This window comes from Amphiprion ocellaris, chromosome 12 (assembly GCF_022539595.1).
Source record: "Amphiprion ocellaris isolate individual 3 ecotype Okinawa chromosome 12, ASM2253959v1, whole genome shotgun sequence".
NCBI classification, from domain to species: domain Eukaryota; kingdom Metazoa; phylum Chordata; class Actinopteri; family Pomacentridae; genus Amphiprion; species Amphiprion ocellaris.
In genome coordinates, this window is record NC_072777.1 from 12,913,056 (window position 1) to 12,940,448 (window position 27,393).

General features: G+C 39.0%; 1 protein-coding gene across 2 annotated transcripts in view; it reads left to right on the top strand.

The window, feature by feature from the left end:
- The first annotated feature begins 439 nt into the window (after positions 1-439).
- si:ch211-243j20.2 (uridine-cytidine kinase-like 1) overlaps positions 440-27,393 on the top strand; it is a 34,152-nt gene continuing 7,198 nt past the window's right edge. The window contains exons 1-12 of one of the 2 annotated variants that reach the window (XM_023279984.3): positions 440-561; positions 3,689-3,897; positions 8,882-8,988; positions 10,472-10,642; positions 12,428-12,499; positions 17,497-17,686; positions 17,982-18,043; positions 21,150-21,166; positions 25,290-25,388; positions 26,462-26,555; positions 26,827-26,889; positions 27,259-27,381. In XM_023279984.3, coding sequence (XP_023135752.2) covers positions 473-561; positions 3,689-3,897; positions 8,882-8,988; positions 10,472-10,642; positions 12,428-12,499; positions 17,497-17,686; positions 17,982-18,043; positions 21,150-21,166; positions 25,290-25,388; positions 26,462-26,555; positions 26,827-26,889; positions 27,259-27,381 — 1,296 coding nt within the window. In that variant the 5' untranslated portion in view covers positions 440-472. Of the gene's footprint in view, positions 562-3,688; positions 3,898-8,881; positions 8,989-10,471; positions 10,643-12,427; positions 12,500-17,496; positions 17,687-17,981; positions 18,044-21,149; positions 21,167-22,841; positions 22,862-25,289; positions 25,389-26,461; positions 26,556-26,826; positions 26,890-27,258; positions 27,382-27,393 lie in introns of both variants that reach the window. The other variant, XM_023279983.3, reaches the window with a different exon arrangement.

A 27,393-nucleotide genomic window follows, 5' to 3' on the forward strand; every position in this document is an offset into this window, starting at 1 on the left:
GTGTCATTCAAGTAGCAAGTTAAAATAACTTGAACTGGTGCAGATATCAGATAAAAATCTAAAGAATTCTGAACTGGGCAAGCTCCCAATATTTCAGAAACTTAAAAACGCCTCTGTTCTCTGTTTACGCCTGTTTTATTTTATATGTTAATCAATTTAACATATTGAACTGCTGGAGCCAAATGATCCCTTTGTAGTCGCAAAAAGAAGTGAAAAAAATGTTTGTAAATATTACTGTCGTGAGGTTTTGCACGCTCTCTAACCAAAGGAACAAAATAATGACTGACATGAAGACTGTTGAATCGTAGTTATTTTTTTCTTTTTTTGTAATTTAAATCACCGTGTACCATGTCTTATAACGCTAGCCTGAAATTTGACATATTTTCCCGATTACATTAAACATAACAGTATTTTACGTCTCCTAACGTCATGACGCTGTCAGTGTTTGGTTTCGGCGCCGCGACGAGCCGACATGGCAACAACAAGCAGCGACAGTAAACTGGAGGGACAGCCGACAGATGAGGGGATGGAGGCGGACAGGTCCATGTCCAGGTCTGACAGGTAAAACACAACACGGCCGGATGTCAGTGTGCCTGCTCGGAGCACCGAGGACGAGAAGCGCTGCAGCGGAACCGGCTCATGTTAGCTAACTGTTAGCCGGCTAGCTCCCACACAGTCATACCCACGCATTGTGTTAGCGTAGCTGCAGAGAACAAAAGCGACACAAACACATGAGGAAAATTCAAATGGCATTGAAACAACAATAGAGTCACTGTGGCTAAGTTATAAAACATGTGTCAGAGATGTTGTTTGCGATGTTAGCTTCAGCTAAGTCGTAGCTAGTTGCCAGCCTACGTGTCCACCAACGGCTTTACTATTTGGTCCATTCTGTTTTGCGGAAAACGCCAGACTTCTGCAAAAATGTGACCATTTATACTCAGTCTTACACTTGCAAAGTCTTACACTTAACATAATGTGATTTGACAGCCTTTCAATGTGTCCTGGATAATTCGGCATAATTATCCACAGTTATAAACGATAACTGGCTTCAGTCTGTTTGTGTTCAGTGTATTGTTCTGATTAAGAGAGGCACTGAACCAAAGGCGGGCTGGATAATTAACACTAGTTCTGACAGATCACTGAATGTAATGTCCTATTCATCATCCCTGGAGCTAATGCTGCTGGGTGGCTATCATTCCCATATTCATACCTCGTAGCAGTGAGGATGTACAGGAGGATCAGGTGTCAATGTGGCAGCCATGCTGAGCTGCCTGTGAGTCAGGATGTCCTGTGGCTGGGTGTGCCTACATCTCTGTGATTGTTACAGTCATGCATTTCCTTGCCAGGATTATACTGAAGTATAGGAACAAAAACAAGTAGGACTCAGCTGGAAGTATGAGTGCGACGGCGTATGATATGCACCATAAGGCCCTTTGAAAATCAGCCTAACTGATGGAAAATGTAGACCAAAGAAGCGACACCGCATCTCCCAATTCCTAAAGACTTTTTCCACTTTCTATGATACAATACTAAACTTCATTGATATGGCACAGTTACAAAGCACTTAACCAAAACAAGCATAATTAAAAAGACTAGATGACGTCACAAAAAATGTATGAAAAATTAAGATTGTGAAAGTAGCTTAAAACAGAACATAAAAACAGATCACAAAGCAAAGATCATCAAACTAATCAGATCATTAAGCAAAGGAAATGAAAACGCGGTCATAAAACACAAGCTTTTATCCTACATTCATAAAGGGCCTTTCCATAAAAAAAGTGTTTAAAGCAGACATTTAAAAGATACAGCAGACCATTTTGCTGTTTGGATGCAGAAATGGCAAAGGTCTGGTCACCACTGTTCACCAGCCATGGCCAATTACTCATCTAAGAGAGCACCCCGGGATGTAAAGGGTGAAAAGATCCTTAATGTAATTTGGTGCACGGCCATTTAATGCTTCAATAGTGATGAATAGAAATTTTAAATCAATGCAGAACTTTATTGGTAGCCAGTGTAAATGGACAAACACCAGAGTGATGTGATCATATTCCAGCTGCAAGGTTTTGAATCAGCTGTAATCAGTGAAGGAAGTTCTGTCCAATGTTGGTATAGACAAGGGAAAATACATGCATGTCTAATCCAAATAAAGTCGGTGTCGGACGAGAACAATGTAATTCTGGAGATTTGTTTCAGTTGAAAGAAGCACGACTGAACAACACTCTTTATTTTGATTAAAAAGAGAGATTGACGTCAACAACATCTCAGAAAAGTTTTGGTAGACTGTCTAATATTTTTGGTCCAGGAACCCAGCAGACTGTGAAACATGCTAGTATTGGAACCAGTGATTACAAGTTTAGACTTCCTCCAGCAGCATTTACATGTTAATGCAGGCAAATAGATTGTCCAGGTTGTATGGGTTGTTGGTTTGAAGGAGCACATACTCACCTGATCAGCCAGGGATGGGAGATATTATGATTCTGAAAGATATATTACTTCAAAAACCTTCACAAACAAGCTTATGTTTGCTTTTTACTACTTTTGTCTAAAAGATTAAACAACCCAAAAATACAATTTATGGCCTGCCTGCTCTGTTATCTGGGCTCCGTCTGTCTAATTACCCCTAGTTTACCCTTCAGAAAGTTTAGAATTTGAATTATTTCCCTGCATAATAGTTACCCTGCGGGATGCAGCGTTTCAGACAGTTGGTACCATTTCAAACAATTCATATCTAACTTGAACAGCCAAGTGATGACAGCCTTACTCATGTGAATGGTGGCCCCACTCTGCACCTGTCACGCTGCGTCCAGGGCAGCGGTGTGATTTCCTGGGGAGTGTTGGCAAGTTCCCCCTTCCTCCCCCTCAACCACACCGACAGCAGCAATCTCACTGTGGAGAGGAGAGTTCAGAGAGAGACGCTAGAGTGAAAGGACTTTCTCTTCTCTCTCCACAGGACAGCAGCGTATCTGCATGTCCCCATAAGTCAAAAAAGACTTTAAATAATCGTACGGAAGCCAAATTTAACAGTTTTACCTCTCCGATGTCTTTTTTCTGACTACTTATAGCTTCACAGTCTTGATGAGCTATTTTTGGTTGGAAAAGAGCATCAGCCTTGTACGTTCAGAATAAAGCATGCAGATATGTTGCAATGACTAAAATGCCTGTATTGGAGCAGCAGCAGGGGGTCAACTATGAGCTAAGAAGGCATCTCTGATGGCAACCACCATTTATACAGACAGACAGTCAGTATTAGGAGCTAAATCAGATCCATTCTTCAGTGTAGTCAATATTATCAGTACTATTTACGCTCATGATCATTGTTGAGTAACATGTTTGTAAGCAGATTTTTCATTTAAGGATTTTTCTGTAGAATTGAAACAGATAATACTGTCTCAGTGCATAATGCAGACTTCATAATGCATTTCATGTCAAGCTTAAAATAACTGTTGTATATCCCAGTCGGTATTTTGGTTTCCACAACTGAGCAAACTCTACAGTAGTGTATCAAATCAAACGTCTCCTGTACATAGGTAAACTGTACGACCAGTCACAGGTTTGTTTAAAAAAAAAAAAAAAAGTGAATAACTCGACTGCATATATTGCTTAAACTGAGTTACGCTACAAATATTAAGCTAAACTTGTACAAAAGAGTGTGTTTGCTCCTGGTTAACCTTCCTGTCTTCCACCCCAGTGGGAGTGGAGATGATTCCTTGGACAGCCTCTCAAGTCGTGTCCACCGATGTCCTTTGACCCCTTCGCTGTCGCCACGAAAACGGACCACAAGCCAGTCTAAGACAGAGCCTCCGTTGCTGAGGACCAATAAAAGGACCATCTACACAGCAGGCAGACCGCCTTGGTACAACGTCACCGGGACCACCTTCAAAGAGGCCTTCGTCATTGGTAAGAGAAAAGACAACATCCCTTTTCTGCTGCGCAGTGAGACCAAATCAATTCACCAAAATCTTTGACCGTTCTGATTAAAATAGTTAAAAGGTACTCTCATGGTGTGGAGGAAAAAAGTGGTAATCTGAAGTATCACCACATGCAGTTTTGAGTTCCTTTCATCTCCTTTTGTTAATTTCCTAGGTCGCAAGCTGACTTCTTCATGTAACTTGTATTTTCTGCAGGAAGCTAAGACCAAAACTCTGTATGTTAGATTTGTGTGTTTGGACAGTTCTTGGTTTCTGCATCCAAGTGCGCTGACCGATGTAAAGTGTGATTGTAGACAGCAGACAGGCATGTGTCTGTATTCATGCAGTAAGAGGTTGCATCACTCTGCCAAACAGACGGCCATGTAACCCCTCATATCTAACACAGAAAAACACACCCGATTTCTATGGATGTTTCTGAAAGGCTGGCTGTGTCGTTGCACTTTTCACAGTATATAGCAGCTAGTTACAGATTTGACTGTAGAACTGTGTCAGTGAATATTCCTGATATGTGTGGAGCGCAGTGGGTGGATATAGTCACAGGGTTTCTGGAGAAGTTCAAATGTCCTACTTTGTTTTGGCACAGTTCATGGAAAGAATCAGCTGCAACTCATTAAATGATAAATTAAAGATGTACATGGCTGGGAATGTACACTCTCATGTTATAACAAGCATTTGTTTTGAGCACCATTTCTTTTCCTGGCTCATGTGCAGTTCAGTCAAGTGGACCCTAAGCGAATCTCCATGTACATGGAAAGTATAACTGCCAATTCATGCTTCCATGTTCACAAGGGTCCTCATAATTTTTGTCATCTGATCAAGTTTGTTAGCGTCTGTGCAGAGACCCCTCTGCAGATGGTCTAATGCAGCCCAAAATATGTGTTAATGCAGCGACTAAACTTCAGAGGTGGAAGTGCACAGCATGGAATACGTATATGTCGACATACTGCACAGATATTGGAGGGAGCCCTCTCAGTGGAATCGAAATCCAGTGTAATACCAATGTATGTGTTAGTCATGTCCGCATTTGAGTCTAATCAAGACTTCAGTATTTTTGCTTGATAAATAGCTGAATATATAATTTGATTACCAAAGTGGTTTCTCATATTGGCACCACACATTTTTGTGAAAAATACTGACATCTTGGGTTTCGATTGTGTATGTTTGCCCTGTCAGGAATCTCAAAGGTTCCCAGTGGCTTCACTGCGTCCATCTTTACAGCAGGCTGCCATCTTGCTGATCAGCAAAGTGAAATATCCGCCTCAGGATGAGTCCCAGCATCAGTACAATGAACCGTGACACAGAGACACTAAATGTGTGTGCATACATCAGTGTGTGTGTGTGTGTGTTTGACATTCGCGGAGCCAGTGTTCCGTGGTTAAACACATCAGATTGGCATGAGTGGGGATACGTGGAGGGAGAGGTGGACATTATCTTTAGTCTGCAATCTGTTATTGTCAATGGGCCGCAGTGACTGGCAACAATTTCACACTCGGCTGTACTGTGGCCCCACTTTAAAAGACCAGACTGTTTTACTTAAGGGAGCTGGCCAGAGCATGGCCCGAGAGGAAAAAGCAACCTGCCTCAAAGGTCAGTGTGAGATGGATCGAGGAGAGGATTGACGGAGGGAAAATAATGAGGAATATAAGGGTTAAACGAGAAGCTTGAAGGGGTATATTTGCTGGGATAGCAAAAACAGATGGACAAATGGATGAATATAAAAAGGAGGGAGACACAGGGGAGGGGATGACAGAGAAAAGTAAAGTCTCAGAGATACCAGAGGTGGCTGCGATCCCTGCAGTCTGATTTTATTGCTAATGGAAAAGGCAGTTTTATCTGTTGTAACAGGACGTTTCAGTGGCCAGGCTTTGCTGCTGGGTGACGCACTCAAAATTTGTCGTCTGTGCTGAATCTATAGGAACTCAGCAGATAGGCTCTTTTTCTTTTTATTGCATCAATGTGCATGTCAGAACTAGTGTTTCTATGACGTCTTCAGAGCTATAATCGTACGTAGAAATAAGCAGAACTGCAGTGTTTTTACCTTAGTCTCCCAGTCAGCAGTTTTGACCTTGATGGGCCTTATCAGAGCAAAAAAAAAAAAAAAAAACCCATTCCAACACTTCACAGAGAGTTGTTTATACCACAGAAGTACCTCCGTAGGCTATTTCTCTTTCTACACACTCACATGCGTGCACACACCCACAAACACACAGCCTTTCGCAGCAAATGCTTCCCGCTTTTCACCTCCTCACCAGCCAGCATGCAGTTCTGGCCCAGTTCCCGGTGTGGTTGTCCTGAAGGATTGCTGTTGTGGTCTTTAACCTGGGAGGCTGAGGGAGGTAAGGCAGGGCTCCAGACCAACTTTCTGTCGAACTGGTGCCAGTATTTTTTTTTGTAATTTCTGACTCCTGCTCAGTTTGTGGTTCTACTCACAATGGTAGTCTTTTATCATTTTGCCCCTCACCACCACACTTACTATAACACTTCCAAATCATTGCAGGCACAGAAATGTGTGCATGAAGGCATTTTTATCATATCTAGTCAGGTGTAAATGTCAGTTGTCTGCAAGGATGCGCATGATGTAAAGTTCTTCACCTACCCAAGTCTGTGAGGGTTTATGCAGACCCTCTATGGACGTCTGCATTCAGACCACGCGGACTGTCTTCACTGTAAGCGTACTGTTTGCACATACACCAGGAAAACAAACAGTGCTTCAAAGAAATGCTTGTTATAAGGAGACACATTTTTCGTCATCCTCATATTGTTCAATTCATAATTAAAAGAGTTGTAATAGAAGCAGTGGCTGCTGGAGTTTGGATGTGCTTTGCTTTGTAGCCTTTGGTTTATATCGATGGTGCCCAAACACAGTATGAAGTTCTAAATTCTCCAGAAATCCTGGGCTATGTCTGCTTACTCTCCAAATTCTTTAATACTCTAATTTTAAGATTTTTAATTTCTAACTTTAACCCTCAATCTTATTCTTTAATTCTGAAGCTGCCTAGTTCCCATGTTTGATATGAGTGCTACTCTAGCTGATTATTCATTTAGTTTATTATCATTTTTCCGATTTATTTTAATTGACTTATCTCCTATATCTTGCTTGATTGTCTGTGTTGCATGTTTTGACTGTCAAAACACTTTGTGAATGCTTTTCTTAGAGTGCTATATAAATAAAGTTATTATTATGATTATTATTATTATTATTATTATTATTATTATTATTATTATTACTGTACTTGATATACCTCAGGAAAATTCACATTGACACAGTGCTGCCATCTGTAACTAGCTGCTACATTTTGTAAAACGTGCAGAGTTGCAGGCAAGCTGTCAGAAACATCCACAGGAGCCCAGATTGGTTTCTGTGTTTGATATAAAGGGCAGCATGACCATCTGTTCAACCGACTGAAACAGACCTTTTGTATTATGAACAGAACTGCATCCGCTGTCTGCTTTCAAATGTCACATTGATTATGCAGAAATTATAAACTTGCTTTGCTGCCAAAAGAACTATTCAGTTAATACATCAAAAATCAAGAACTTGAACACCTCACGGATCTCATCAATGCATTGTGTCGACCTGCACATCAAGCAAACTGTGATTTAACTCTAATCAGATGATCTGCCAAGGAGGTGAAAACAAATGTAAATGCACTGCATACCAAATAAAAGAAACTGCTGAATAAACGCATCCTGCAAGAAGAAGTATAATCCCTGCTTTAGAACAATAATGAAAGGAAAAAAGATTACAGGCACAGAGAGAAAATTAGGCAGCCTATCCACAATCTACAAATGCTGTGTGTGCGTATGGGAATCCATTAACATGGTGACAGAACTGAAGTGGTTTCGCTGCTTGAACGGCTGCAGTGCTGCAGCAGAAATGACAGTACTGATGGCTGCAGGTACATGGTGGGGATGCAAAATCACTTTTTTCTATTTGTGCGTAGTAGGTTTCTGAGTTCTGCTGTCAGACAGGATCAGACTGTGTCGTAATCTGCACAGCCTCTGCTTTCTCTTTGTGTCAATACAGAAGGCTATGGTGGGGAGGGAAACAAAATTACAAGTACCCTGCAAAGTGGGGACCAGGCCAGATATATTAGAATGTATTTTCACTGATTTAACAAATTCATATGTCCTGGATGAAGGTGTGCTTGAGTTTGGATGCTTAAAAATGTTTTCCCTTTTCTATGCACACTACATGTCAGTGAAGTTGTGCCAGAAATCTCAACTGTAAAATCAGGAAAATTCTAAGTGGTATACATGTACTTCATCAAGACTGCCACTTTCTTGATTCCTCTTATAACGGGAAATAACATATCACTGATAGAACTGAGGGCTGCATAGTGGCTTGGTGGTTAGCACTGTCGCCTTGCAGCTAGAAGATCCCCGGTTCGCGTCCCGGCCTTCGATCTTTCTTCATGAAGTTTTCCTGTTCTTCCTGTGCATGCATGGGTTTTCTCCAGATACTCCGACTTCCTCCCACAGTCCAAAAACATGCTGAGTTTAATTGGTAACTCTAAATTGTCTGTAGGTGTGAATGTGAGTGTGATTGTTTGTCTCTATATGTAGCCCCGTGATAGACTGGTGATCTATCCAGGGTGTCCCCTGCCTTTGCCCTGAGTCAGCTGGGATAGACTCCAGCACTCCCACAACCCTAATGAGTATTAAGCAGCGTATAGATAATGGATGGATGATAGAGCAGATGTATGGTAGTGCTACCTCTGTAAATTAAAGTGAAAATTAGTCAACTGACAAAAGATTAATCATGTTTCAACCAAAAATACCAGCATTCTGCTTGCTCTCAGCTTCTGTAATGTTTTCTATCTTTGGGTTGTGGAGTGTTGATTATACAAAGTGATCCATTGATGATTTTCAATTGTTGTTTTTCACCATTTATTAAGAAGAAATGATAACAACAGTTAACTGTGCTGTGGTTCTCCGTTATGCTCTTGAAGGTCTGTGTGGAGGAAGTGCCTCTGGGAAAACCACGGTAGCCAATAAGATAATCGAGGCGCTGGATGTTCCCTGGGTGGTTCTGCTGTCCATGGACTCGTTCTACAAGGTACAAGATCCATCTGACAGCACTCATTGTTGGTTGTAATTTAAAATGTAAATCAGAGCTTTGATTAACAGCACTTTAGTACTAATGATTATACACTAGCAGCTTTAATCCCTGCAATTATGACACTCCTTTGTTTCTCATACAGGATTTTAAGTCCAGTGTTCCATAGTAGTTCAGCAGCTTTTGATTTGTAAACAACAGATCAGTGTAAATTAAATACTAAAGTGAATTCAATCAAACATCTCGTCAGTCTCTCCCCACTGCTGATATCAGCGTAATTCAGTGAAGCAAAAGCCTCAGACAGATAACCAATTGAACACAGTGGTTTATATCAATTACACGCCTTACTCCTCTGAGACCACAAATCGAAGATTTCTCAGATTCTTCTCCTTGCTGAAAGAGTCAGTCATGTCTGTGTGTTGCTATGGATTTGCTCCTAGTTGTTGTAGTCTTTGTTCATTGAACAGTAATGAGTGAAGTAAGTGGGGAGGGTTTATTCTTAAAGGAAAACTCCTTTTAGATGGTTTGCAGTGATGAATTATGTACATTTTATTTGTTGTTGTGTACTTAACTGAACTACTCAATAAGTTTAAGTTTTGATTGAAGAGTGATATATGAATTGTGAATATACTGTACATATAACAGTAACATAAATATCTATTGATGAAAAGATAGATAAATGGAAGAGCTTCTTTTGCATTGGCAGCACTTTTATTCTGATCTGTTCTGCCTCCTTAAAGGTTAAACTTGTTAAAATAATCACAAGGTCATTAAGGAATTTGTGCATTCACTTTATGTCAGTAAAGGTCATCAGGGCCAGTGTAACAGTCTGGAGGTGATTTAAGGCTTGTAGCCCACAATTATCCCATCTTGAGAACCAATACAATTTTTTTAAAAAGCGTAAAATATGTATTAAAATCTAGTTAATAACCATCATGTGACATTTTACCAAAACATATTGATCTTGCAAAAACGCTAAAGAATGCTTACACTACATAGCACATAGTGTTTTACCTCTAATTTTTCTGAACGCGAAACACAGCGACTGACTGTAGTCTGACACTGTGGTGCATATACTGTATTAATGCAACAGTGGGAACACAGATTAACCTAGTTTCCGTCTCATTAGCTTGTCGTTACAGAAAGCACGAGTTTAAATTCTCAAGTGTTTACATACACAACATCTTGGTAGCTGACCCTTTTCATAACTTTGTAACTAGCTTAAATAACTTTGGACAGCACTGAGAGAGATTTTTACTGTCATATGTGTAAATAGTCACCATTATTTCTGCACCAAAGGTTTGAATTCATTAAAAATATTTCACGTTGCAGGAATTTGACATACATGGCAAAATTTCAACTTGTTGTCAGCTACACCAGCATTGGCCACGAAAATCCATGCTGGTCTGAGATAACTGGGAACTTGAGACCATCTGTAACTGAGATGACATCACTTGTGCTGCTGTGTTTGTTTGTGTCTCAGGTGTTGAATAAAGAAGAGCAGGAGTTGGCTGCTAAAAATGAGTACAACTTTGATCACCCTGATGCCTTCGACTTTGAGCTGCTGGTCACCGTCCTCAGAAAGCTGAAGAAAGGAAAAAGCATCAAAGTGCCGGTGTATGACTTCACCTCCCACTGCAGACGCAAAGAATGGGTAAGAACTATAACCTGCATCGCTGCCAAAATCTAATCACTTGGTCCTTGGTCCATTTCTGACCTTCCCTGAAAATTTCATCCAAATCCCGTTTCTGAGTAATGTTGCTAACAGAGAGACAAGCGGTAAAACATACGCCGATCGTCACATAACTAATGGCTAATAAAGTCCTGATAAGTAATTACTGAGGAAATTTTATTCTCTAACTTTACATTAAGCTGTTGCTTTTTTAGACACTACTATTTGTCTATAATACAGACGAATATGTTTTGATTAAACAGATTACAGTTTACAACTTAATTACATTATAAATCAACAATATTGTTGCAGACTATTAATTTGGAGCAGAACTGGTAATAAAATCTGACATATTTCTGACAGTGTTGGAGTAGCTAAGGAAAACCACAGCCTTCATCAGCTTCAATTCAGTTAGTGTAGTATATTTGATCTTATTTAAAATAAAATCCCTAGATTCTTTAGAGGATAAAATTACCTTTGCGGTTACAAATCACTAAACACCTACAGGGGGTAATAGCTGATGCCAGTTGAGATGCCTGCTAATTTGCTAATTATTAAGGATTTAGTGTGCAGGGCATTAACCCCAGCATCTTCTCCCAAAAGCATTGTGAAGAATCAATCTGGCAGTGTAGCTCTCTGACGACTCCTCTCTATTTCTTTGCAATGTAATTTCATGGCTGAAAGGCACAACATCACGCGGGAAATCGCCTATCATGACTTGTAACTCTAAAATCATTTTATGGGTCTTTTGTACTGGGGTGAATGTAATTAAGCCTCAGGCCCCGAGGGTGCTGAGGGCTGCGAGGGCCAGCTAGCTTCAGGCTGTTATGCTCTGTGTTTTCTTGTGTGGTTTCACCAGTTATATGCATAGACAAGAGTGAGAAGCTTAGTTTTCTCACTTCTTGTCTGGTAAAAATGGAGGTCGGCTGCTCTCTCGCTTTGAGGCACCAACACTTAAACATGTTAAAGACCCACTAAATCATCTCTTAGCAAAGAACAAGGAAATGAACAAATCAATAAACACTCATCTGTTTCTTTAAAATTTGCTTTCTCTGAACCCTGCCTCCACACTCTGTCTCCCTGTCTAGCTTTGTTTCTCCTTTACTCCCTTTCCTTCTCAAAATCAATACCGAAGTGTCCAGCCCATTGACTTTAGCATGAAGGCGGTCAGAAGAACGTAATAGGATTGTGACATACTCAGCACCATTTTGTCTTTGATTGAATTGGTCATTAATCTCTTTCCCAAACACACACACACTTGCTCTCCTGGTAATAAAGGGGGTTCAACATGGGGTTTATCAGATAAAGAGGGCGAACGTGGGTTAAGGTTGTGCAGATGCACCAGTATTTAACTGATATATGTAATTTGTCTGGTTGCTGTTTTTACAAAGGCTAGAATGCCGTTTTGAGGTACAACTGAACATCATCTTTCATGCTGTATAATGTACTTAAGTAGCACATATAGACTTTAAATTTCTCACATTTTTACATCATTATTTACTAGTGATTCTGATACCCTCATTTGCATGATACTGCCATTAGTTTTGGTTGATATGCTACTTGTTTCATGTCGTCTACACACCGGTGATGCTACAAACACATTGGAATTGTGCTAAGAAGTAGCATGTTTACCAGTACAGCCAGTGTGGGCAGATGGCTTGATTACAGTGACTAGTATCGCCCTCATCAGACATGTGGTTCTGTGAGCATTGTTTTTAGCTAGACTTGAAAAAGGTGAACCTGTTCTTTAATTTGTTCCCCCGACAGAAAACAGTGTACGGGGCCAATGTTGTCATCTTTGAGGGCATCCTGGCTTTTGCCAACAAGGAGCTGCTAAAGGTAAGAATGATGTCTCCTCCTCCCTCCACTCTGCTCTACTTTCTTTTAATAATTACAGTTTTCACTTTGTTAACATACGGAATGCAGCATTATGAATGCTGTCTGTTTTTAATGCGTAGTGCAGCCAGACCTCTCCCATTAGTCTTTGCTATGATCCCAAAACTGAAGAGGAATTCTGACTTTAAAAGTGTTTGAATGTTCATTTAGATGCTACTACAGCATTTTAGAATTCAGTTTTTCTCCACCCACCTGATTAATGGAACTGCCAACAGTTGATCAACCAACAAGCTTACTTATGATAAACTAAAAACTATTATGTTAATAGAAATTCAATCAGCTCAATATGAATTTACCTCTGAATTCAATAGTTTATATGTACATGGCTGACAGTTGGAAAGGGGATCATGCTTTTTATTAAATATCAGATACTCACTCAGTCACCATCTTATACCGTAACGACGGAAATGTAATGGAAAAGTAAGCAGACATGTATTTGATTTGGTTTATCCGTTTATTTGTTTAATTAAATGACTATTTAATGTCACTGTAAAACAAAATGAATGCTAGGAGTCCCACATAGTATTAAACTGGTGATGACATTTTATAGGTTTGGAGGTAATTATGCTCTGGGAGAGCCACTGAATAATTACATATAAAGATAAATATTTATTATTCCTATTTACGTACATAAAAATGGTCAAAGCTGAAGTCGAAGGGTGCTGCAGAAATGCACTCAAAACAGAATTTGGTTCAAAATCTTGCATTTTAGCCAACAAATTCTGGTTTACACCTACAGTTGTGTGTGTGTGTGTGTGTGTGTGTGTGTGTGTGTGTGTGTGTGTGAAGAGGAGATTAGGTTTATAAGGGAGTAAATTAATTCTTTTTAAAGAGACTCTTGTGGTTCAGAGGAAATCCATAAGAATAAAAGGGGGAGCTCTTTGTGTGTGTTTGTGTGTGTGTGAGGGGGCTGGACCGTGGAGATAAGGCAGGCAGCCTCTCCTGAGACCCAGCTGTGTAGTTGATTACCCTTTGATTCAGTTAATAACAGCCATTGTCTGCTGTGATTAATTGTGTTTTATGTCCATTCTTGTAATTGAAGTAAATTATAGCAGCAAATCTGATACACTAATAAAGAGGTCTGTTTTAAGAAACTGAAATGCTACATATGTCTGTATGCAGCCTCTCAGCTTCATGGTGTTAGGATTTGGTGATATTACGGAATAGAACTGAGCTAGGCTTTTGTCAGTCACCATTAATGTTTTCTCTAGTGGTATTGGACCATTGTGTGCAGTGTTGCAAATTATTACATAGGGCTTCTTAGTGGTGAAATTGGATTGGGTTTTTGTGTTATTGTGATGAAGTAGCTTGTTTTTCAGATCATTAAATCACTGGATTTGCTAAAAATTACCTATTATTGTTTTATTTTTTTATCGCCAGATATTTTCTCAACTGAATTTTTAATCATGATGTATATCTACATTTTTAAATGTGAATATATCTGGGCACTGAATGCCCATCATCCCTTCTCTCTGTCCCCCTTTCTTATTTCTCTTGATAAAGGCATAAAATAACTTCAACAAATAATGTGTAATTACAAAAAGTAAACCTTCTCCCAGCTTTATAAGCTGCTAAGATTTGTATCCAGTTTTCACATAGGCACTGAGGAGCCAGTAGTTGTCGAGCACAAACTTTGTATGATCCTGCCCACTGCTGACAATGTTTGTTTCTCTCCTGCTCTCTGTGCTCACATTAACTGCATTTTGTTTCCACCCAATTCCCAATAAAACTCTCAGTTACCTAAGATAAATTACTTTTGGAACACAACTTTTTCTACAAAAGTTTAGAGGATGATATTCGGAAATTATTCAGAAAAGGTGAATCTGTATTTCATTGTGTTTGCTGTCACCAGTCTGCTCACCACCTAACACCCCCAAAGTATACTTCCTTTTACACGTGGAACATATATCACATTGATTCGAATTTTTGTTTTTGGACATTGTGAAAAATTTCCAATTAAATTCATTCCAATTAAAAATTGCTATTTCTTAACAAGGCTCACTATGAATGGTGGTGGAAAAAAGTTTATTATCGTTAAATATTTGTGGAAAAATCTTTTTGTGTTTCAAAAGGTGTGGCTGCATTAGACAGACACAAATACTAATGATGTATTTTTTTGTTTATTGTTTACAAGAAAAACTAACAAAACTAAATTCTTGACAGTTTCAATATGTCAATTCTCAATATTGTTGGTATCAAAGTCAACAAATAACAGAGAATGTGATCAAAACTGAACAAAAAATAAACCATCAAATCATCAAAATAATATTCAGTAGTCCTGCCATTAGCAGCAATAGAGCTCTAATCCTGGCTGGCATGTTCCCCATGAGCTTTTGACATTGTTGAGGGGTAATCTTGTCCCATTCTTCTGGAATTACTGCTTTTAATTCTTCGGTTTATGCTTTGAAACAGACCTTTTGATAATCCACCCCAGATTTTTAATGGGGCTCATGTCCAGGGATTGAACTGGCCACTCCAAGACCTGGATACTGTTCTACTGGTCCTGGATGTGTTCAAGGGGCATTATCTTGTTAAAACATCCAGTTTTTACCCCAATTGAACAGTGCACATGCAGAAGGGAGCATGTGGGTTTTGAGAATGGCATAATGCTTGACAGAGTTCAATGTGTCATCACAGAGAGTGGGATGACCAACACCAGCTGCACTCATGCATCCCCAAACCATGATACTGCCTCCACCATGCTTGATAGTAGGTACTGTACATGCTGGAGATAATGCTTCACCTGGTCTTCTGCATAGCCTCACATTAGCAGGAGGAAGATAAAGCTGGAAACTGGACTCATCTGACCACAGAATCTTCTTCCAGTTCCTGTCTGTCCAGTTCTTGTGTGCTTGGACCCAACGACGCCAGGCTATCCTCTGTCTCTCATTGATCAGGGACTTCTTGAGAGCCTTTTAGGACCTTGAGCCATGATCTAAAAGTCGACCACGTACAGTGTAGGTGGAACACTGGACACCAGTTTGGTTTGACCACTACTGCTGAAGCTCCTGTGATGTCGTTCGGTGGTTTTCCCTGCACATGCAGATCAGGATGAGGTCATTTCTTGCTGAAGAAACCCTTGGATGCTCAGATCTTGGTTTGTCTTCCAAGCTTTTGGTTTGTTTGTATTTCTGAAGAGTGTATCCAACTGCTGAAGGACGGCATCTGCACTTCCTGGCTCTGAACAGCCAGAATCTGTATCTTCAGGCGTGTTTCCTGTGTTTGGTTCCTTGTTTAAGCCATTTTTGTCTCTGAAGAACTTTCAAATGTGCTGGCTTTATATAGACACGAAGCACAGCAACAGATATTGGGTCTTTTTAAAAAACACAACCTTCATTAGTGGATCACTGGTACCAAAATGACCCAATACTCAATGTCTTATCTATTATAATGGAACCAATCAATTTTAAGTGTTTAATTCCTTTTTTTAGGATTTGTTTCGTATTATGGCTGTGACTGTACTAAAAGAAATTGTACTTAAAGACCTAAAGGTGATATTTCACAAATGCATGGGGTGTTCGAAAACTTTTTTCCACCACTATATAAGACAATAATAGTGTTACTAGTGATGCTTTTTTGTTGCTCTTGCACATATAGCCCTAGTTTTTGCTGAAAGGTGTTCAATTTTTTCTTGAGTTTGTGTACAGAAGAAAATCAACTATGAATTGCCTTTTAAGACTGAGATAAAAAACATTTTTTGGGGAGACACATTCTTCATGTTTTCAGAATCCATAAAGGCAGACATTCATCTCACTCAGAAAGGTGATCAATGGTTTTCTTTACTACATCACAAGCATCATTAATAAATGCAGGAGGCCACAGGTATATTGTGAAAATGGCATTATAGGAGAGGTTGATAAGTCAAGAGTACCTGATGTTAATCGTCAGATGCGGCTACTTTGGATTAAAAGCTTAAATTTTGACCAAATTTTTCACTTTTCTGTTTCACTGTTGTGGTAAAACTGGCAGCCCTCCTGCTGGGGCAGGTTAGAAAATGATCTACAACCACAGCGTTGCTCTCTAACCTTTGGGAACAATCCACTCTTCATTCACCTCCTGCGAGCTGACAGCCGTGCTTATCCAGCAACATGCCATCTTTGGGTTGGTCAGTTTGTCAGATTTACAGCAGCCAGAATCCACTGGCTTGTTGTGCAACTGAGTTATACCTGTACTCTCATTGTCATCCTCATCTAAATCACTCACAAACTCCTTTTAATTTCAGCAGTCGTCAATAGTTCTTTTTGTGAGCAAGGTTGTTGCCATCTTTGTTGTTCCATCCCTGTTGTGGAGCTGCTTCATTGATTTTTCCTGGTTTTGCTGAGTTGAGGTTCAGTTTAATGGAGCTTAGTTGACAGATCAGGGGCTGACTTTCTCTTTAAAGTGACAATGATAACTGATGTCTCATCGGATTCATAAACATGTCTTGACCCCAATGTCATTTCTGCTGTAAAAATGTCAAACCATGGATGCAACTCAAAGCTTCTGTTCACTTTCAGTGGTGCAAAGCTTTGCAGCCTTTGGCTCTTCTAACACTAAAAGATGACGCCTGTATGGTTGCTGTTTGTTTCTGCCATTTGTTTGGATGATTTTTGCATCAGTCAGGTTTTTTCCTTGCTCAAAATTTGCCGTTGAGTCATGACAAAGCCTGACAGTAAGATTGATCTGCATATTGTAAAGACATGGAGTCTATGTTTCCTTATTTGACAGAAATCAATGTGTTATCCTTTTATCTCTGAGTGGTCAGTATAATGATGTGATTCTGTACAGTTTTTCAACATGCTGTATGTCCCCATTGGCAATAAGGCATTTTGGGAAACATGACATCATTGAAATATTGTGTAAATGTGTATCTATACAGCAGCAGTAAAAGAAATAAATGCACACATGATAAAATTCCAGTTTAATTAACTGATTTCTCCCTTTTCCTTCCTGCATTTAAGCTTCTGGACATGAAGGTGTTTGTAGATACAGATTCAGACATTCGCCTGATACGGAGGCTGAAGAGGGACATTTCCCAACGTGGACGGGACATCAGTGGCATCATCAAACAGTACAATAAATTTGTGAAGCCAGCATTCGAGCAGTACATTGAGCCCACAGTGCAGGTAGCTGACATCGTGGTTCCAAGAGGTCAGTGGAAGTTTTTTCATTTGAACTACACAGAAATATGAAAACTAATGAATATTACTGGAGGCGCTAGGCCTCTATATTTTCTCTGACATGCTGTAAATGAAGCTTTGCAAGAAACAGCAGCAAATACCAAAGTAAAGTGAGATTATTAATTATGTTATTTCCACTGAAATCGACAGTGACATGGAAAAATATCAGATGAAGCTCAGCTCTGAAGGACAACTGAATGGCTTTATTTTTCCATTTCAGTTTAAAGTTCTGCTCAAATTGTGGTCCTGTGCTTTGTTTTTTGCAGGTGGAGAGAACTTTGTAGCTTTGGATTTGATTGTTCAGCATGTCCACAGTCAGTTGGAGAAGGTAAGGATTCCCAATAATTCAGCTTTTTTTTCTGGATTTTACTGAATCAGCTGAACGTTTAGTGTATCTTTGTTGTTTCAATACTTTTTGCTCAGTCTGTGAGAGTTTATTTGTTGTAAAAGTGCTGTTTCAACTGCATTTACTGATAAAAGGATTGGTATTTATTCTCTGTAGTCTGCAGTTGCAGCTGCTGTGAGCAAAGAATATTTTAAAAATAAGTGTTTTTTTTATAGTGCCCAACATAATAACTGTTAAATGTTTACTGGGAGCTTCTTAGATATCACCAATCAGCTCTCATTGCAGGCTAATAAGTGTCTTCTTAAAAGCTATAGTCTCTTAAAATTGATAAAGCCTGCTACCCTGTAACACTATGGACACTTTTAGATTTTTTATTAAGTTCAATCTGAGAAAGGTGCTGGCTGTTTGCAGAACCATGGTGGTGTGGAACTATGTGGACATGGCCTGTTGGACTTTGAAGGCAAACACCTCAAGGCAGTCCATTTTTAGGACTTGAACTTCTGATGAATCTAAATGATTTGCTGTGACAAATCTGAAATTTGTCAATTTTACAGTAGTTACAGAATAATTAAGTAAATATATTCCAGTAAGCAGCTAATCATAATAGTTATTCCAACATAAAGTTGAATCAACAATATTTGTCACACAGGAGTAATCAGCCTTTCTGTCAATATGTGTTCAATTGGACACATAAAAACATCCCATATTTTTATCACATAATATATATACTGTGCAGCCCTCCCTCAGAATGCCCCTTAGTGGATTATTACATTCTTTGATTGGCATTGAGCTAGGTGTTAGTGCCACTATACTTCTTAGAGAAGAAGTAAATCTAACAGGTTTGTTAAGCATCTTTACCAGATAATTTACTGTGACAATGTCTCAAATGACAACTGGAAAGTGTGAAAGTATGTACCAAATTTACTACTCTGCTTAGCTTTACAGAGGTTTGTAGCCAGTTTCTACTCACTTTTTAGCAGTCTGGTATATACACTTACTGTTTCAGTTCACTCTCACTCTCCTCATAGGACTGTTTTTGGCTACAGCAGGAAAAAAAAGACTATAAAAACTAACTGTACAGTACCTGCACAACAGCAAGTTGGCACATTTAGCTGTTTAACATAGTGGAGCATTAGCAGGACAAAGAGCCCCATGTTTCTATCAGTTGTTGGTGGAGACCAAACACAGAGCTGAAAGAGAATGAGTTTTGTACTTAAGGTTGTCAGGTGGCCAGGGACATCTCTAAATCTCTAAATAAGTGAAAATCAGAAACACAGTTACATTACTTGTTTTTTAATATTGGTCATTAACAACATTTTAACACCACTGCCAGCCACCTTTGAGCCAGTCAAGAGAACAGGTTCACTTAGAGAGGATTAAAAACACATGTTCAGCACTGGTAATGGATCAGCAACCAAGACTCTAACAATTTACTTATTCTACCATTTCAAAGTAATTACATTTAATTACTTGCATTTGAAAATGTGAGCTATTCAGTGCACTCTGATAGTTTTTACTTTATAAAGCTTGTTTGACTGTTTCTAATGATGTGCACAAGCCAGGTTTTTCTTTTTTTTGACCACCTCCCCCTTGTGCTGGTAGAACGTGTTCTGTGAAGGTCAGGTTTTATTGCTTTTCCTCTGCAATACATTTAGCACTCACTATCTGATTAACATCCTGTCTTATGATGCTCACATTTCTGAGGGAAATCGAGCATAAAAGACACAGTGAGCTTTCGTTACCTTCACAGATGATAAAGTTATCCTAAAAATAAACATATTCTTTTTGACACAGTTTTTAGAGTTAATCCAGTGGCTGCTATAGGATTTGTAAGGTCTCGTTATCCTTTTTTACCTTCTGTGCTTCACTGATCTTGGTAGGATGGAGGTTGGCAGGAGGTACCTCAGATTAATGACCCTGTAGGGAGGAGGCAGGGGTTCTCCATCTTTCCTCACCCCATTGTACTGTCATGGATTCGCTTTATGACCCACAACTAACTATGATCTGTTCCCACCTCAGCATATTCATTCATGGCCGCTAACAGAACACATACAATGTCTGTCACATTCACATGCATCCCACCTGCAGTATGTAGCGTGGATAAGTGAACGCACACGTTTGCATGATATTGTCCAGTACAGTATTTACTAAACTGACTTGATTCACCTCTTTTCTCTCCTCTTTCATCCACATTAGATTGTCAGGGCATTTATGTCTGCAGTAATAGTTCTAGTATCAACTCTCTGCTCTTCTTGTATGTAACCATACAGGTTTGTTGATCTTGATATGACTGCATGCCTCCGTTACAAAAAAAAGCCGTATTTTAATTGCACGTCTTGCTGAATGGAGGTCAGACGTGTGTGTGGGTTTAATGCTGCACTGCTACAAGAATTGAGTTGATTCCGCAAGAAGGCACTAAAAAAACATAAAGCATGAACACAGTAAAGAACCTGAAAACATTGAAGGTCTATTACCATACAATACATAACATAATGAAAAAGACAAAAGACGGAAAAATGACAAGAAGGAATCAAGACGAAGTGTACTGTGTGTTAGGAAGGCATGAACACTTGAAACACATCAGTTTTCAGTAACATGTTCGTCTCACCAGAGGGAAGTACAAATTGAAATCACAATTTAAAACAATGAAATTAGCAGATTGAAAATGCTGCAGTTAGAAACATACATATAGTTTTAGGCAGGTGTACCAAATACACCTGAATGTATTTAACCAACGCTAGTCATGAAATAATTGTTTTCAGTCATTTTGTTTGTAAAATAAAATGAAATGGTCTTGTAATCATACGTAAAGCTGATGTATGACACCATTTAGCCAAACATGAAATTAACTTTCACGCTTGAGGTGTTCCAGTTTGGAAACATTTCCACACACAAACATATGTTTGGCTTTAAAAGTTTGGCTTTGTTTTTGGTTTTTATGTTGTGAATTATACTTTTCTCAGGAGTAGCTTATCTCATGTTTTGTTTTTCTTATGTTTCTCACTGTTTACACACACGTGTGTGTGTGTGTCACCTTGTGCGTGCACGACCCCTCCTTGCCTGGCTGAATGCTGTGTAACCATTCCAGCGTGAGATCACTGTGAGGTATGACTGTTAGTGCTTTTTTATTACTATCATCTTCTCCCTCCTCCTTCCTTCTTGCACTGTTACTATACTCACCCTGTTTTCAACATACTTAATTTCAGTGCAAAAACAAAACTAACAGCTGTCTTGGTTTTCTCTTTAGATTTTTCTTTTTCTTTTCTTTCTTTTTTTAAACCAATCAAACTTGATTTTTTTGTGTGCCTGATCTGCCTGGTTTCTCTGTAATACTTTACATTTGTGTTCACTTTGCCTTTCATTCTGATCTGACTCTACCTTCAGTACAGAAATGTATGATTTTTGTCTCTTCTGAAGTCTTTTCGTCTCTTTAAGATTGTTGTTTGATAAAGTAAAAATACAAGGATTTGTTGTGAAAGCACCTCTTGACACTACCAGCCTGCTTTTTTCCAGCTGTTCATAGAGTCAAAGAAATAGGTCACCAAACATCAGAAAAATTTGATTTATCTCATGAAAGTGTTGAATGTTGAAAGTGTTTCTTGTTGCTAAGCTGCTTCAGGTCATTTTAGGTTTTTGATGTTTCTTGTGTTGTGTGGCTTTGCTGAGCTCTGAAACACCACTGGTTCATTTCATCTCTTAACTACAGTACCTGACTTCAATTCCTGAAAAGTGCTTTTTGAATATTGTCTTTTAAGTCATTTAGAATGTGTGATATTTTTCTGGTGACTTATTAAAATTCCTATGATTTTTTATTATATGTGAAATTATGGTAGTAATGTTATATGATGTTTCTTTAAACTGTAATTGTTTTTTTACGATGTCTGGCTGTGATAAATGGTGTAATTTTTGCATTTTTAAATTTTTTAGGATAACAAGCCTTTCAATTCCACCAGTGGGTTTTGAGGTTCAGAGGGTTAAACATGTATTTATGTAATTTGTGCAAACAGATGTCGACTACGATCTCTTAAAACCCCCTATTATGAAGTACCAGTATCCTCATTTTCCTGATAATTGAATGAACTGAGTTTCCTCAGGTCTTGTTCACATACAACCACACCAACATACGGTGCAACCAGCCCAGCATAGTCTGGACACTGTCAGATGTCATCAGTAGCAGATGTTTTTGGTAACTACGCACCTGATGCATGTTAAAGTACAGGTAGCAGCTATTTGTGTCCACAAAGAGATGTAGCAGATGAAAGATCATTATCACAAGGTGCTAAGAGATTCTGGGTAGAATGGAAACTTACTGGAAACAAAACAACAAACTTAAGTTTACCTGTGAAGCAGTATGAATAAAAAAAACACTTCAGTGAATTTGGTTCTGCAGTGTGAATCTTACCCAGAGTAGTTTCCTGAATGATGTCATTCTATAAATGCTGAGATCAATTCTTAGTTGGATTTGATTAATGTGCAGGAACTCAGGCTGCTCTCAGATCTGTTTATAGCCTGGAACTAATTTTCAGCATCTTAAGTTGAATCACCTAAAATGAACTCACTTATGAGATAAATTGAACTGAGTTGCTCCTCAGTGCAGAACCACAAAGTTTTTGGTCAGTGATGTGGTGAAGCTGTTTCACTGTTAATACTGTTCTTCTCTTTCTTTCTCCTTTATTTCTTTCTCTTCTTGTCTGTTGTATGTTTTTTTTTTTTTGCCTCTATTTCTTCTGCACTTTAAACACTGTAATCTCATCAAATGAATATCTTTCACCTTCTTCAGAGGAAGCTCCGCTGGGATATGTGAGGCTCACCTTGTGCATCTTTTCTCATTGTTGTAGTTTTATTGCACAGATTTATAGTCTTGTACTTTTGGTAAACTATGCCTTTTTTAACTTGTTAAAATATGCACTGCATATTTTAACTGTAGTCGTCTTTGATGCCTTTCAGAACCAAAATTTGATGATGACTTACTATAACTGTACTTCTTTAAAATCATTCAACTAAATTTTAGTCCTGGTTAAGCAGAAGCATGCTTTAATTCTTTTAGGCTCAGAGCATGCATCAAAAAATAAAAAATCAGCTGTGAGACAGCAGCAAAAGCCGAACTTTCTGGTAGTTTTGTTGCTCTTTAACATTATAAGCATGTGTTTGAAAGTGTTGTGTGGCACATTTGCTAATTTTGAAAAATGCATTTCTTGTTTTTGCATTTTGTGGGCCTAAGGTGGTGGCACCCTGTTAGGCTTGATTCATACATTTTATCTGTATGATTGCTCAGCTATGTTTATCTATGTAGTGATAGGACAACATATTGGTATGGCAAGATATCGTATCACTCCCTCTTCCAATACTTTATCAATACACTGGCACTAAGTATTGAGATTTGAATTGAAACATGCAGAGACATTGAACAGATTCCCACAACCAGTTTGACGTATGAATCTCCACTTTATGACTACTTGTGGTGGCTCTTATGAAATGAATGAGGGGGAAATTGGCTGAAATTAACTAAAATGTTATGAAGAAATTTGACAATACAAACATCAACACCACAAGGCAATAAATACATAAATAATTCATGCTTTTTAAAATTTTACAGCTATTTTTTACACTGATAATGTGATGCATCGTAGACTATGGTATCATTGCCATCATATTCTGACAGTGTCATATCCTGTTACTCTGTGATTCCTACCCCTAGTTGGAAATGACATGATAGCGAAAACTTCTGCATCCTCCTGCTTAGTTAAAAAAAATAGATTCCTAAAGCACAAACAGTACCATTAAATATAGACACCTCACAGTTGAAGTACCAACACCTTGGGTTGTTTATGTTGGAGCGTCTGAGCTTCTTAGCAGGAATGGCTTAACTATTGATTACCAGCAGTCTCATCAGAGTCACCATTTTGCTTTTAGATCATAGCAGCCCTTCTAACCCTAGGATCAGGGGCCAGTTGCACAAAGGTGCTGTAAATTGGACTGATCTACTTGGACAAACGCACAGAAATAAGCCTTAATTGTAATCCTAAACAGTTATCTTCACCATCTTCTTTTGATATCTTTGTCATAACTATAGAAACAGTGCCACCCAGGCCCAAAAAAAGGAAAACTTGACTCAATTTTTATAGGAAAAAATATTAGATCAAGCCCAGTTTTTGAAATGAGTCCTGATTAATATAGTCCATAATTAGGCAGATTTTGCTACTGATGAATTTAGCTGTTGATGTTAAGTGAAAGGGAAAGTCTTTGTGAAACCAGCCCCTGGTTAAACAGTTACAAAACATCAAGAAACATCTGTTTTGTATAGCACGTAGCCAGCATGTGTTTTAGAAGCATCATACTGTATGCAGTGGCTAGTGGTAGAATTTTAAAAAATTTGCAGCTCATTCATTTAACCTTGTTTTGTCTCCTGGTGTATGGAACAAGTTGCTCATTTATATTGTTGTTTTGTAATTAATGAAAATATCCTCTAACCTACACTTGTACTTATCGAGTGCACCATGTGTATGTCAAAACTTTAGTGCTTTTACACATCAACCTAAAATTTCTGAAACTTGTTAATTAGATGTGCAGGAACCAGGTAATATGAAATGTAAGGGGTTTTATGATAAGCTTTTAGACAGGTTCATTGTAAAACCAAATCAAAGAAAACTGTGTATTCAATGTCCTACATTTTCATGGAGATAAGTAACTTGTCTCCTTAAGTTTAAGTCACTAACCATGGTTCTGTGATGTTCACAATGGAAGCTATAAAGCATGAAATACAATAATGTCAAGTCGTTTTTTTTCGGTACGTTTTTCCGTCAGTCAACTAACTAACTGGATAACTGCTTAGAAAGAAAACTGCATATCACTTACTTATGAATGTAGGAAATGCTTGGACACCATGTCATAAAACACTTGTATTATCTCATGGCTGTCTAAATACCGTTTTTGGCAAAGAAATAGTCACATTCAAAGGTACCAAAAGTCAGAAGGTGATAAATCAAACAAGTGGCTACGGTGATCAGAATATCTAATGCTAATACTTAGAAAAGTATTACTTTAATCCTGAATTGAAAAACTTTGAGCTAAAAAGATAGCAAAACTAAACTAAAAAAATAGTCAAATGATCAGAATAGTTGACATACAAACCCAGGATAATATGTGACTAAAATCATCTTTAATTGGAGTTTTGTTACTTTACGACTCAGTTACTTTGTATTTCTGAATATGTGTTTGTTTTCAACAGATCAGCTCTGGCCTCGGCTCACCAGGGCCAGCCTTTACCCAAGACCCTCAGTGTGATGGAGAGCACACCACAGGTCCGCGGCATGCACACCATCATCAGGTCGGAACACAGTCTCACATTGTTCAGCTTGTGTAGTTATTCATTACACAAGCAACGTCCATCCATCCATTTGATCAGGGTTGGATCATAGAGGCAGCAGGCTAAGTGAGTCATCTCAGATCTCCTCTCCCCAGCAATGCTTTCCAGCTCCAGTGTTAAGATGTTCCGAGGCCAGATGAGATATGTAATCCCTCTATTGAGTGTTGGGTCTAGTATGGGATCTCCTCCCAGTTAGATCCGCCTTGAAAAACTTAAAAAAAAAAAAAAAAAATCCATCGTAATCAGATGTTCAGACTGCCTTAGCTGGCTTCTATTGATGCAGAGGAGCAGTGACTACTCCTAGCCCTGTCTCTATGGATAAGCTGAGGATCTCTTCCTTTTGGTCACTACCCAGAGCTGATGACTATCGGTGGTGGTCAGAATGTAGACTGGCTGCTATATCGACATTGTTTATCGGCTCAGCTTCCTCTTCACTACAGCGGCCTGGTAGAACGCGTGTATTACCACTGAAGCTGCATCAATCCGTCTGTCCAATGACTGCTCCATTTTACTGTCACTTATACACAAGGTTCCAACACACGAATTCTTTTACTGGGGGCAGCGCCTTATCCCCAACCCAGAGGGAGCAATCCACCGTTTTCTTCACCCTGAAGAATTGCCTCCATAGCCAATGTAGCAGATTGTGCCCTGCAAAGACAGACACATGGGCATGCTGACCCCTGGCATTGTCGAGCGGTTCTTTCACAAGCAGCATCTTCTTGAAATTGCTTAAAGCAGGATTTGTCAGATACATTATATTGTCAAAGAGAACATGTATACTTCAAGAGGAAGCTGTAGATAGTGTTTTGAATTTCCATGAGGCTCAGAGGCTTATTCTGCTTCCAGTTTAGGTATGATTGATCTGTCCCATGACCATGTATGATTGCCATTCAACATGAGGCAGGTGGTACAGAGAACCACTTTCTCATAAATCAGTTAGCAGCGTCCTGAACTTTACAAGCTCTAGCCACTTTTTACCAGACATATAATCTTTTTGTCCTGTTTGCTGCTGCCCTCTGTGTGTGTTTGTGTAGGAACAAGGAGACTAACCGAGATGAGTTTATTTTCTACTCCAAGAGATTAATGAGGCTTCTGATAGAACATGCCCTCTCCTTCCTGCCTCTCAAGGTGAGTTTTTGTCTGAAGATTCTAAATTGACCTCGCATTTCCACTTCATTGTAAGGTTGAATCTTGTTAAAATAAACAAGCAGAGCATCTTTTCTCTGCTTTTGCTTGAGCTCTACAGTGTGTTAATGTTGATTTAGTGTTCTGTTTTGAGCCTTTAATATTCTTACAGAGGCAGTAGCACGTCTTGTGACTAGCTGCCACAATGGTTTCACTATAGCCTTCAGTTAATATTGAACTTTTGTTTCCTTTACATTCTTCTCTCCCTCTCCAGCCTGTGTCCGTGGAGACGCCTCAGGGTGGCATCTATGATGGAAAGAGGCTGAGCGGTAAAAGAGTAAGTCTGCTTATTAGGGTGACGATGTATCCTTGAGATTACCAAGTTTTCAGCCTCCCAGCTTCTCTGTGGCTCCTTTACTGACCTCCAGTGTAAATCTTAGAGTAATAAACATTAGCTAGGAGGGAGAACAATGATGATATCACAAATACAAGTTGTAGATATAAAGTGGCAAGTTCATGTCCAGTTACAAGTTTCATCTGAAGTATCAAAAACTAGAAAAAAAATGCCATGATACAAACTTGAAGGTCTTTTACAGCAATTTCTGCTCTTTTGAGGAATGCTATGTTTTCATGCAAATTCTATGTTTGGTCATTGAGTGATCTCAGATCCAGATAAGCAGCATCACCATTATGTTTATTTTTCTAGATCACAGGTGTTTCTATCCTGAGAGCAGGAGAGACCATGGAGCAGGCTCTGATGGCAGTTTGTAAAGACATCCGACTTGGAAAGATCCTCATTCAGACCAACCATGACACTGGAGAACCAGAGGTATGTGTTGTT